The sequence below is a fragment of the Ostrinia furnacalis genome, unplaced genomic scaffold, assembly GCF_004193835.3.
Source record: "Ostrinia furnacalis isolate ACB-3 unplaced genomic scaffold, ASM419383v2 OfSCF7437, whole genome shotgun sequence".
NCBI lineage: Eukaryota > Metazoa > Arthropoda > Insecta > Lepidoptera > Crambidae > Ostrinia > Ostrinia furnacalis.
Genome location: NW_021137676.1, coordinates 319,254 through 333,000, shown reverse-complemented (window position 1 = coordinate 333,000; position 13,747 = coordinate 319,254). Strand labels below are relative to the sequence as shown.

Here is a 13,747-nt window from a genome sequence, read left to right as displayed (position 1 = left end):
GGTATGAAGAAGGAATGATGACGTTTCACAAAATTCATAAGGCAATTCGTCAAAAGACCATAGTAATAGATTGGAAAATAGAGACAGCAAGCAAAATATCCCTCGCAGAACCGATGAAAGGCAGTCCCCATTAGCGAGTGGTTATGCGCAAAGTATGGACGTGTACAAGTGCCCTGGAAAATGCCTGTACTGAATAAACTATTTGAATTTTGAATTTGAATTTCCCGGCGGAAAAAGGGTTCCTTTCAGAGCCTTCTGTAGAGTCATTTGATTATAAATACCGCAGAATTTACTCCACCAAATTAGGGCGAAATAAATCATGGGAAAGTGACAAGGATCGGGCCGCCTGCCGTCGAAGGCTAGCAGGTGTGAACACAATGCCTGAGCATTTTAACGGCAATTCCAATTAGTCATGACATCGAAATTTAATGAAGAACTTGTACGACAGAACATACATTTGTTTATTTGGCCTACAATATACGCGTATTGTAGGAAATAAAAAGTATTGTGTAATTAAATAAATAAATACACGTGAAGTTCTGGGGTAAACATTTTTTTTTTTTATAAATCTTTGGACAATTTCACACAGCGCCAGCTAGCCCCAAAGTAAGCAACATTTATTTAGGTAAGACAAAAACGTATGATTTAGAAAACTTACATACTTACAAAGACACTGTTCTACGAGTAGTTTTACAACATTCATTCAGTTAAAATCCACGCTATCCTAACCGGTTACTACAAAAAAATCTATGATAAATGAATGATCAGCAACATAAAGGTGCTAAACCATTTTACTAATAATGGTGAATTCAACGCGCTTCTATTATATTCACAAAGCCTAATTATTCTGTAATTAATTATACACCCGAGATAAAGACTAACGATACCTCCCAAGAAACAAGGCCACAATGAAAACACATTCAAGAATTAATAACTTTCGCAAATCACAACTTTGCGTTTAATACTTTATGGGCAACCAAAACATTGTGATTCTAGGCAATATAATAAATAAGGTATATTATAGAGATGTTTCGTGATTTTACTATTTCCCAAAATTAAATATAAAATAGCAGGACAAAGGTATGAATTCAAATTCGAAAACATTTGATTCGGCACGTGAGTCTTAAAGCCGGCTCCAGACGGGTGTAACGCGTAATGGAATGTATCGTGTAATGTAATAGAAATAGTAAAGGCAGCAAAAGGGCAGCACTTTACATGTAATGCTCGTTAGTGCCGTCCACTTACACGGTGCATTACATTACACATTACACCCGTCTGGAGCTGGACCCGCCTTAAAAGGTTGAGTAAACGCGTTATTCGTTACAAAACTGAAAATAGAACCTGGGTCATCCGGGTCGGAAATCCGCTCTACTGGACCTCAGGGAAAATCCTTAAATAAATATGCGACTGTATTAGTCTGTAAGCACCTCAAAAAGGCATTGTACTTTAATACATTTCAAGTTAGCAAAAACAGCACGTGGGCATATAATAATTACGTCCATTGTTATGTTAATATAATAATGATGTAATAGCAGAATAAAGATGTTACAAATTGAACTCGATACAAGTCTTATTTCTCACAAATAAGACCTACTTTTGCAATGAAACTGTTACACTTTATGTGAAGTTATGTAGACAAAAGAACGTCAGTAAGTGCCGTTTGTTTCATGTCTACTTATCACATAATCGCTAATGTAACTTTATGACACGCTTATATTAACGTGATTATTTTAAATGATTTTTACTCACGTCATAAATTTAGAAACAGTAGATTCAGTATTAGTTTTCTCAATATTTGGAACCCGTTAATCCAACTTAATTAGCCTTGTATGTTGACATGCCCTTATAAGAAGTTATACAGTTCGAAAGACCTAATAAACAAAAAGTAAATGTTATGTTCCAAATATAATATCACGACTTAGACGATTTAGCAGACCTTAAAATATTTACTTGGCAAAGTTCTTAGTTTTGTAGGCCCTAGGAGGTAATAACACAACGGCAACTTTCTAACTGCTGAAAAGTTACGTAAAGTTAATCGCTTCTATACCCATCCCGAAAGTTACTATCTGTTGACCTAGTTTTAGCGTAAAACTTGAAAATTAGGTCAGGTTTACCAACTTCTAAAGCTCAGCTGGTCAGAGCAGTCGCGTGACAAGGGTGAGATCGTATGTTTATATCCCACCTGAGGTAGTAAATTTTTTCAAGGGAAAACCGTACTTCGTTCGTTAATTTTAGCCAAGTAACAATCAAGGCCTCTTCCAAGCATTTCCACATGACCGATCCTGCGCTGCCCGCATGTAGGTCCATTTCACGACCTTCAGCAGATTGTCGGTCCTCCGAGTGGGAGGCCTACCCATTGTAGTGTGGGTCCCACTTCCGGTACGTTTTGTATGAATATGAAACCATATATGTTTTGGGACGGGATATGCCCCAATTGTCATGTCAGGGGGCCCCTAAGGACACTAAAATAAATTATAATTCTTGACAACTTTCCCCTTGCTTCTCAGATACCACTTTCGGTGGACATACTTACCTTATTATCCCCTTATAAATTAACATAATGAGCCCGCGAAACGACAAGACACGAATTCCACAGTCCAAATAAGATTAAATATTTCACAGCTTTTGGAACTTGGAAAATGAGAAATAATATTATTAAGAAATTCGCTTTCGTTTATTATTTATCTTAATATTTTTGTAAACGTTTCTCTGCTTTCTTTAACACAGGTAAAACAGTGAATTATTCTTAAAGTATTTATTTTATTACTCAAAGCAGTATAGTTAATATTCATTTAAATTTTGTTCAATAAATCCAATATATTATGAAATAAACTTTTCATGATTAAATTACAAGAAGCTGTCTTTCAACTTTAATATCAACACCACCGCCGTGGCAGCAATGAGGGCTATCGTTTTTATACTTAACAGTTGGCTCCCCTGGCGATTGACAGAACCGTACTCTACAGTGGCGCCATCTTGATGAGTGCAAATGCGATAGTCCTCCTACCACTTTAGCGCTCACAAGTTGGCGCCACTGTCTTCGCTACTAGCAAGTGACAGGACCTTACTCTACAGTGGCGCTAACTGGTAAGCGCTAAAACGATAGCCCTCATTCGACTACATCAAGGGACTATTTTAAGTTAAGTTAGTTACCTGTACAGTGGAGTATGCACGTTTCTAGTAGGATGTTTTTATGGTGTCTTGCAATGAACTACTAAAAAAACAGTTATAATCTCCAAGCCGTCTTTCCAAAAAGCCTAGCCGCATCCTATTTGGTTGTATAATGAAAACAAAACAATTAAGAGAAAAGAATTACCTAACGTGAAAAGTCGTTCCAGCAATTAAAAGGCATAATGGTTCCCACAACATCGCTAGAAAACTATTGTTATCTTCTAAATACAATAGAATAATTTGCGAGGAATATACTGGATTTATTATATCATGTTATTTGGTAACAGATTTCGATAAAGTCGCATGCATTTTGAAGCAAAGATTACATAAATAAATATAAACATTTCAATACTCTTTAGTGGGAAAAAGACTACAGTTCCTCTTTAAAAAACTTACGTTAGTTGGTAATATGAATTCTGCCATCTAGTATCTATATCCTAGCACTTAGCAAGCTCTAGCTGGTTAAGCCTAAATGACAGTCAAATTACAGTTAGTTAATAGTACTGTTTTCTAATGCACGAATATGAACTTAATCGCACAGGGACTTAGTCGTACTATCGCATAATTAAAGCTACAACTTTTGGCAGTTGACAGCGACAAAACCTAATGCTGAGCTCTAACTTTCAGAGTGAGTGATTAAACTTGCAGAAGGATAAGCTTAGTCAATTTAACAAACATTACTAGCCTGTTATGTAAATGGTTTGTTTCAGAACCTTAATTTGCAATAAAAATGGAAATGAGTAATTAAGCTTAGAAAGCTTAAAGGTTGTGTGAAATAAGATATAGTGGAAATTAAAATGGTACATCTATTTATTTATCATGGTGACATTTAGGTATAAAACTAGTTGATTAATTAATGGGCATGACTGTTCATGAGATTTTACAAGTAAATAGAACAATTTATAGCAAGTAGGTACAAATCTAATTTAACAGCTAATTAGACTAACCTATGACAAAATTTATAGTTAAAGGTTTATGATGACCCACAAGTCTGGCATACTCAGGCAGAATTCTAATAAAATTAGATAGCAATTTCTGTAATTAGTACTACCCATTTCATTTGATAGAACTTAGAAACCTATAGAGATTAGTACCTAATTATTTGGGATCTAGATCAAAGCATGAACCCAGAATATCTTTTAATTAGGTTGGCTTACTTTTTGTGCAAAGGAATTGAAACTGCCCGTTAAGGATCCTTCTAGATTTGCGAAAATAATTCGCCCACATTAACAGGCCTTGAATAAACAAGGCATTTAGGCAAAGAGTATCCTAAGCCAATATCAGTGTTAGCTCAAGTATAACAAACACTTGAGAACCTTTAGGTTTAGCCTAAATGCTCGACCATTTTGATTAATATTATGAAACACTTCATAAGCAATTAATATCAACACGGTTGAGACATGGTTCTACGAGTATAGGAGTACTTTTGAAAGATGCTGCTTTGAAAGGTGGCAGTGACAGTTTTTAGTGTTAAGTTCAAATCTGCAATACTTTGTCTGTAGACGACAAAATAATCTAAATTAAATGTTTATTGACAACTAGCTACCTGACCCAGCTTCGCACGAGTGCTATGCTCTTGGATGACTCTATCTATTGCTTTTCAGCAAAGCATTTTCAGCAAATGTTTCGTACATACAGCGGAAGCGACTTTGTTTTATAATATGTAAAGATTAAGAGTAGGCGCTCACCGTTGATTTTTTATCGGCCGATAGTTTAATCGGGCAGTTGATCAGTATGGGCATGTATGGGAGTGCGCACACTATTCCGATTCGAGTTGGCCGATTTTTCATACAAATTAAAATCTGGCACAACTATCGGCCAACTAACATCAGGTGATCCGTCTGCTCGTTTGCCTCCTGTCACATAAAAAAAAACTAATAATCAACCGTGTGTGCGCCTACTCTTAACAATTATTATTAATGATTCATTTTCAAAGCTTTGAGATTACAATATACTCGTAATAAGTAATATAGGTACTTTTGAACATTTAAGAACTTAAGATCATCATATTAACGTTTCCAATCTATTTTGAATAACATAAGAATATCTCAAAATTTACATACAAGAGTTCTCTAGATAGTTTTTGAAAGTGACTACACAGAACCAATTTGCCCATTCCAGGTAAAAACCTCCCAACAACTTTGCGTGGAAATGAAGAAGCCTGCCCTGGGCTACGCCGACACGTGTGACCTGGTCTTCCAGAATGGTCCCAAACCTGTCAGGAAGTTCGCCCCTTTTGCAAGGTATGTATGTACCTATTCCCATTTTTTAAGGGATCTTTTCCGAAGAACAGATCGGTTTCTTACGGGGCACTGCAAACGGGATATTCGTGTGCATTACTAAATGGAATCCTGCAAAAAAACAATACCTGCAAAAATATTCCGTGGAGAAGAGCCTAATACTAAATGGAATCCTGCAAAATACAATACCTGCAAAAATCCTCTGTGGAGAAGAGCCTAATACTAAATGGAATCTTGCAAAATACAATACCTACAAAAATCTTCTGTGGAGAAGACTTTACGCTAACTCTTTTACCGCTCCTGCTCGAAACGAATCGAAAAGAAAAGTCGAGAACGGCAAACATTATCCCAACTAGTCCCAACTAATATTATAAATGCGAAAGTAACTCTGTCTGTCTGTCTGTCTGTTACGCTTTCCCGCTTAAACCTCGCAACCGATTTTGATGAAATTTGGCATAGAGATAGTTTGAGTCCCGGGAAAGAACATAGGATAGTTTTTATCCCGGTTTTTGAAACAGGGACGCGCGCGATAAAGTTTTTCTGTGACAGACAAAATTCCACGCGGGCGAAGCCGCGGGCGGAAAGCTAGTTTCTAATAAATATTCTTTGAGGTCGGAGGAAGGTTCATTTAAAGAGATAAATTAGAAAACTTGGTGGCGACATTTTGGATTTTGGAAAAGGCTTTGAAAATGAGTTTTACTGAGTTTTACTGAGTTTTTTACTAATAGGCGGGTTAACTTCGAATTAATACTTATTGTATTGTACTCTATGATGTAGGTGAGGGTTATTAGATATTTAGTAATCAGTAACTAAATTGTAATGATACCGTGATTCGATGTAACACATTGTAAAGCTAAGTCAAACCCACAATACTCAATGGGGCACTGGAGTCTTGTTTTCAATTGTTTCATCCTAAAATAGAGGGGAAAAAGCCAAAGGAGATATTTTTAGCAAAAAGAAGACTAAAACCCCTATAATAACAATTACGAACTTCGATTATGACAGTCAATAGCAAACAACAAAAAGTTGAAAGTGCGTTCAACTCGCATGGTTATGTAGTAGGATGATGTCATAATAGATGATCGCTTCCCACGGTCTCAGCAACCCGACCCTAAGCATGTTGACCTGGAGACCTTAATGTCAAAACAATGACTGTTTTTGCAGATATTATGTACTCTTATAAGAATTTAGATAAAGATAAGCGACTTTTAAGTTTAGACCAGGATTTTGAAAGGCCATTAATATTGTCAATTCTAGCTAGATTACATTTACTAATACGAGTACAAAGTACAAGGTACATAGTAAAATATAATTACTCTAAATCTGAAAAAGTTACTAATATATAATCTAATTATTCCTAAGGGAATTCATTGCTTACCATTTAAATATGCTTAGTGGTTTCAAATTTCCAAACAGAATTACTCTGTAAACCAATTTACTTAATTCCCAGTATCCTCATCGGGATATCCGTCTAAGAAAATTTCCAGTTTCCATTTATTCTCCCCTTTAAAAGAGAATAGCCAGGTGTCTGTTCCTTTGTACGAGTAATTGCGATCAAATCAAAGCAAATTCGTCCGTATTTCAAAGCATCTGCAAGTATCATAGAGACTAATGTAAGAGCAATCGCGTTCACAGCTACGTAATAACTCCACCGGTGCTGTATCAATCGGTCAGTCACTTCAATGGGAGAAATTGAATGGGATATCTAAATAAGTAATCGCAAGATCAATTTGCGGAAAACAATTTAGTCACAAAATTGTGTTATCACTAGCACCAACCCACGACAGAATTTGAATTGCGATAACATTTCAGAGAAGTAGGTAAAAGTACGAGTATAACAAATTGCAATCTATCCTATGGATCCTATGGACCTATGGCACCTATGGACTGTAGGTATCTAATGTAAATCTTATAAGTACCTTTAATGAAAAAATATCCTCGAAAGCATAAATTTTACTGTGCCATAGTCAACCTTGCTATCTTCAATTTTACACGAGCTTATTTTTGTGCAAGATTGCCAATTTTTACTGGCGCGAAAACCATCCGGAGACTTTAAAGGTTGTACGAGTAGGTATACACGACGAATCGAATCGGAAATTAATGTTATTTCTGTGTATTCAGTGAATGGGAAATAATAACAATCAATGGATAAAAAAATCTTTGAGTTCCAATTCGTCATTATCAATGATAAAAATTAATTGTAAAATAACTCAAATATGAAATATCTGGACTGTTATGATAATCAGACTTTTGTCTAAGTACTGCCAAGGAATGGCACTCGTAGGAAATGTGAAACAGCTGTAATTGCAAAATTTAATTTGCTAAACCTTTTATTACAGAGAGCTGGCTGATTGGGCGCTGGCATTAACACATTTGGGGGCGTGCTGCGTCTACGTGGTTGTCGTGGCCGAGACTTTCAAACAAGTAAGTTTCTGCCTTCATCGCTATCGTCATCATCAACTCTTTAAAAGCTGGCAGTTCTTCTCGCCCATGAAATGCTAAAGACTGACTCTATGTCGTTTGCGTAAAACAGCTTCTTACAACCCTAACTTGGTTGTCGGTCCACCGAGTGGGTTTAATTTAATCTTGTCGCCTACTACGTTAATACTGCACTGCGGTTTAAAATGACAGCTGACTAGCCATAAACACAATGCACATAGGTTAATGAAGTTTGAAACTACCGTCATTTGTACTAAAGACGATCTTAATAGATTTATTAAAAGTGACGTTTATTTAATTCACGTCTTCTCAGATTTCAGAAGTCTACGGCGGCCCGATGTGGTCAGTCAAGATCTACTGCGCACTCTGCCTGGTAGTTCTAATCCCTCTCACCCAGATCACCAAGCTGAAGTACCTGGTGCCATTCTCAGCGATAGCCAACTTCGTGTGGCTAGGATCCATCTGCATATCCATCTACTACTGCTTGAGGGACCCGCCGAAGGCTTCGGATAGGAATCTTGCCACTTCTATTACGAGCATACCTACATTTATAAGGTTAGTGAGTTATATTACCTTGGCTCTATCTGCCGTTGTGTAATAGTATCTATCGTTTGTAGTCGCCGAAGACTAAAACATCGAGAGAGCTTTCGCTACCTATTCTCATTGTTGTTAAAAATTGTATTGAGCTAAAAACACATAGAATTTGAAAAAANTTAAAAATATCTTGACCAGCTATCGAAGTGCAAGAAATTTCATTTGTGAGGTGGTTTTGTTTGATGTTTGACAATTCCAATCATCTTGATGGCAGCAGTTCATTTTCTCCGAGTCTCTTGACAATCGCTTTAGATACTACTTCCTAATCATTTCTCTGTCCTTAGTACAAGACCTCATGGAAACAAAACAAAAACTGTATTAGCATCACTTTGTATCTTCCAGCACATGCCTGTTCGCGATGGAAGGCATCGGCGTGGTGATGCCCATTGAGAACGAGATGACGAAACCGAAGCAGTTCCTGGGCTGTCCAGGAGTTCTGAACATCGCCATGAGCGCTGTGGTCCTGCTGTACGGGTTCGTCGGCTTCGTTGGCTACCTCAGCTACGGAGAAGATGTCAAAGGCAGTCTGACTCTCAATTTGCCGGCAGATGAAATGTAAGAGAATTTTATAAAGAAGTTAAATATGGTTCAAGTTCATTAACATCAGGCTATGATGATAGTCTTTATAATCTTTAAAATTTTAGGAGAAATTAATTTCGTTGTAAAAGGAGAGGTAATTTCAATACATTTTTGTCGAGAAAATTGTAGATAGCCCGATGATAGCCAATTAATATCGGAAGGAAAAGATTAGTCGAGGACAAAAATATTTTTAAAACATAATTTTCATATCAAAGGTCATCTCAAACGATCGGCCCAAGGGGATCGTTATAATTTGATTAAATTAGTGGAAATAGGACAAAGGCTATCACAAAATTTACATTATTTCTAAATGACTTTTCCTCTATCAACCATCATAGTTACATTTTTCATTTTAATTTGATGGATAAACGACCTCTAGAGAGTTTAGAAAAATCTGATTTTAATGTTTGCAACAAAATTTTGTAGAAAATTATAGAAAATCTAATATTTTATATTACNGGTATTCCTTTCTTAATGTACCTAAGCTACGTCCCTTCCAAATTTCAAGTGCTAAATTTGTAAACTATGAAGGGATATGTTTAATCATTAGTATAACATTAATAGCAGGGTTACCATCTGAAATCGGCTATTATTGGCTATTTATGGCTAATAACTGCTTTTAATCCGTTACTAGCCAATTGCTATTAATCGGATCATTAGCACTTACCTCTACGACTAATAGAGGCGAAGCAGTAAAGAAAAATGTTGCAAGCACGGGAAATAGTATTTAAACTATTTTCACTCGTACGAAGTTGATTTTGTGGCGTCAAACCTTGGACCAGGCATATGGCTAAGCAATGAAATGGTACAGGAGGGTACAAGGAAGAGGGGCAGCCACATTAGGTAACACAGAGTCGTCCAGGAGAGTGCCAGGAAGAGGTGCAGCAACCGCAGTTAAGGAACGGCTGGGACGAACCAAGGATAAGCGAATCAAACTCGTGAGCCTTGTTAGGGTTACACTGGTTAAGGCGACCCTTTACAAGACTTGGAAGCATGTGGGAACAAGCCATTGGACGTGGAGAGGGTCATTAATTATACGTATATTTTCTACTATGCCGAACTTTAGCGCGAGAACGGTTTGTCCAAAACATATGAATTTGGTCTTATTCAATGCAGGATTAAGTGCCCTTTAACCGTCATGAAGACCACTTTTCGATAGGGTAAGTCCTTTACGCGGTATAACCGGAAAACCGAAAAAATGCCCCTTTCGGGGGCCCCCACCACTTAAGCACAACTCCGTCGAAGTCGAAAACTTAGGAGAGTCTTAATGGGCAACCAATGAAGCCATTAAAGCAAAAAATCTTTTGTAGGAATTATTTCCGATTTAATCAATTTTTGTGTTTAATTCTACTGGCCTATTTTATTTCCAGCCTTGCCCAAACAGCCAAGATCCTGGTAGCGTGTGTGATGATCCTATCGTACGCGTTGGTGTACTACGTCCCGGTTGATGTAGTCTGGCGCAGGGTCCAAGACAAGATTCCCGCCAGGTTCCACTGGTGTTCGGTTGCTGGCATCAGACTGGCTGGAGTATTTCTCACAGGTAAGCAATTTGCTGAAAAAATGACTGTTTGGGATTTCTGTGTAGGTTCTCTTTTTATATTGGGGCTTTAGGGCTACTGAGAGTCCACAGGGTTCTGAATCCAAAGCAGAAACAAATTCTCTGTTCTATCTGTTCAACTTTTTTCTGGGTCCGTAATTTAAAACACTCTCAACTATACACATTGAGAACATATCCAAGCCTGTAGGTGATGTAGTCATTCAAATTGATCTTTATCATTTGTCAGATAAGGATCAGATCATTTATAATGATCATTGTATAAATAAATGCTCAATCTAACACAGCTTTCTTATAAAGTATTTCTTTTCCAGTCGGATTCGCCACTGCAATACCCCGGATAGAGCTCTTCATGGAGTTAGTCGGTGCTGTCTGTCTCTCCATTATGGGTCTACTCCTCCCAGCCGTGACAGAAACTGTCTGGCGATGGGGCAAAGACGTCGGGCCCTGCCACTGGGTCTTCTTCAAGAACTCTGCCATTGTCTTCTTCTCAATCGTGGCCATGGTCTCTGGGGTCGCTTACTCCATCATCACGATGCTGGAGTCGCTGTGATATAGTTTTAAGATGTACTGTAAATAAGCCATTAACTTAATTTAGATTAACAATACATTTATTTTGACATTTAGAGATTTTCTTTTCTTTCTTTCTATATTTTATTTCTGTTACTATCGCTAATTCACTCTATTTAAAGAACATTCAACTTTTATTTCCGTTTCTAACGATATCGAATTAACGAGTCATTGTCCTGAGGCAATGTCAAGTTTAATTCAGTCTTCTAGTCTGAATTAATTGAACTTTATGAATCCCAACGAAAATCATTCAATAGCATAACGTTACACCAACTGAATATTTAATTAGAAAGTTTTGGGGCCAAATCGGTGAGAGACAAGAAAGCCTATCGAGCTTGATCAAAGGCAAGCCGAGGATTCATTAATTTTATATTAAAGCTTTACATAGTCTCGGTGGTAATGGAAAGATAATTCTACTATTAAGTGTAAACCGTTACAGTTAGGTTGCTATGGCAATAATATTAGAAAATATAGAATATTGAAAATACTGAAACCTGCCATTACTCTTATGAATATGAAATGAGGATATAAAGAGAAGGAAATCTATATATATTAAAGGAAAGTCGTGTTAGTTACTCCACTTATAACTCAAGAACGGCTAAACCGATTTAGCTGAAAATTGTCAGGGAGGTAGTTTAGAGCCAGGAGAAGGACATAGGATACTTTTTATCCCGTTCGAAATAAAAAAAGTCTGCTTATTTATTGCCATTAAGGCGGAACAAAGTTCGCCGGGTCAGCTAGTTATTAATAAATCAGACGAGATAATGAATAAATAAGTGACTGTCCTGGGAATATATTCTAATAAAGAATATTATACTTGCATAAATTTCCTGTTACGGAGTTCCTTAACTCACAGACATACGAAGCGTCTACAAAGCTTACACATGATGTTAATATTTGGAAACCCGCTACAATTTCACAATAATCTGTTGCGGATTGTGTTTATCAAACAGTCAAATTATCATCCAAAGTCTACAAAGTTTGACGTAAGATATATCTGTCTGCAAAGGTTCACAAATGTTTTGTTTACCAGTAGGTACAGTTGCTCGTGTGCTGGCTTAACAACGAGGTCTTTGACATAAATACCGTTATACGAGAAGATACTCAAATCTCGATTCAATCACATGTGCGGGCCATAATTCAGACTGAAGTAATTAATTTTAGTTCGTTTGATTCAAGCGAATTACATTCCCACAAAGATCGGTCCTAAGTCGCCCGCATCCAGGCGCTTCCCACGACCTTCACCAGATCATCGGTACACCTAGTGGGAGCCTACACTACGTCTTCCGGCTTGTAGTCGCCACTCGAGAACTTTTCTGCCCCAGCGGTCATAAGCTCTGCGAGCTACGTGCCCCACCCACTGCCACTAGATTTTAGCGATTCTGCGGGCTATGTCAGTCACTTTGTTTCTCCTGCGGATCTTCTCTTCGATTAAATTTATGTAATTGATTAAGCTCTACCACGTCAACTTTTGTTCTGCCTGTAAGTGACTACTGCGGTGTAATTGTAGTGAATCATTTTAGTGATCTTTCTACACTGTACGCTAAACCTATTAAAAGAGATAAACTGTCATATATTTTATTAGATAGTAACTATGTCATCTCAAGAGTTACAATAACAGAGCACGCGCCTGCTAAAATTGTACCTATTTTTGAGATATAAAGCGATTTTGCTCTACAAATCATGGTCCACACGAATTATGTCACCATGTCATTTGTCCGTAAAGTGTTTCTTAGGCTGAGTTGCACCATCTTACCTTAACTTTAACAAACGTCAAAAATCTGTTAAATTCCATACAAAAAACACCAGTATTTGTTAAATTTACTTTTAAAGTAGGCTGATGCAACTCCGCCTTATTAAATATCGCCTAAGGTAACAAAATATTTTACCCAAAAAATATTTTGGTTAAAAGAATCGCCGTAATGTATAAAACAGAACGCGTGTAGTCGTCGAACGCGTCGCGAACCTAATAAAGTTATTTAAATACAAACACGACACAATTTAAATAAATATAATAATCTCTCGCATAATAACTGTTCAAGTTATTACTTTATCTAAACGACAGTAAATTATAACAATTATCAAACAAATTGCAATACTTATACAGATGATATTTCCTTATTGAAAAAGCTAGTTTTTTCACGACTTGGTAACTTATACATTTTAAGGTAATCTAATAAATATGGTAAATCTATATCTAAATATATGTATAAAAGGAGAAACTGACTGACTTAGTGAAATATCAACGCACAGCCTAAACGGCTAAACGTAGGCACATGAAATTTGGAAGGGACGTAGCTTAGGCACCGTAGAGGTGCACTAAGAAAGAAATATCCGATATTCCCACGGAAACGGGAATTAGCAGCAAAATACTTTTGTATGAAAAATCTAAACCGCTTAAGTTAAACGCTAGAAATTTGGCATGCAGGTACCTTAGTAAACTTAAAGCTTTTAGTTACAAGAGGATATAGCTAAATTCCCACAGGAACGGGAGTAAGCGGGAATAAACATTTGTATGAAAAATCTGAACTGCGTAAGATAGATGAAGGGGGTAAAACGGGATCCACGCGTACGAAGTCGCGGGCGGCCGCTAGTAAAT

At 37.1% G+C, this 13,747-nt stretch overlaps 1 protein-coding gene across 2 annotated transcripts in view; it reads left to right on the top strand.

The window, feature by feature from the left end:
• Nucleotides 1-11,204, top strand: part of LOC114364477 (proton-coupled amino acid transporter-like protein CG1139) — a 52,633-nt gene extending 41,429 nt beyond the window's left edge. For both annotated transcript variants that reach the window (XM_028320648.1, XM_028320649.1), the window contains exons 5-10: nucleotides 5,293-5,414; nucleotides 7,751-7,835; nucleotides 8,164-8,405; nucleotides 8,787-8,999; nucleotides 10,394-10,563; nucleotides 10,893-11,204. In XM_028320648.1, coding sequence (XP_028176449.1) covers nucleotides 5,293-5,414; nucleotides 7,751-7,835; nucleotides 8,164-8,405; nucleotides 8,787-8,999; nucleotides 10,394-10,563; nucleotides 10,893-11,131 — 1,071 coding nt within the window. In that variant the 3' untranslated portion in view covers nucleotides 11,132-11,204. The remainder of the gene's footprint in view (nucleotides 1-5,292; nucleotides 5,415-7,750; nucleotides 7,836-8,163; nucleotides 8,406-8,786; nucleotides 9,000-10,393; nucleotides 10,564-10,892) is intronic.
• Nucleotides 11,205-13,747: the final 2,543 nt, after the last annotated feature.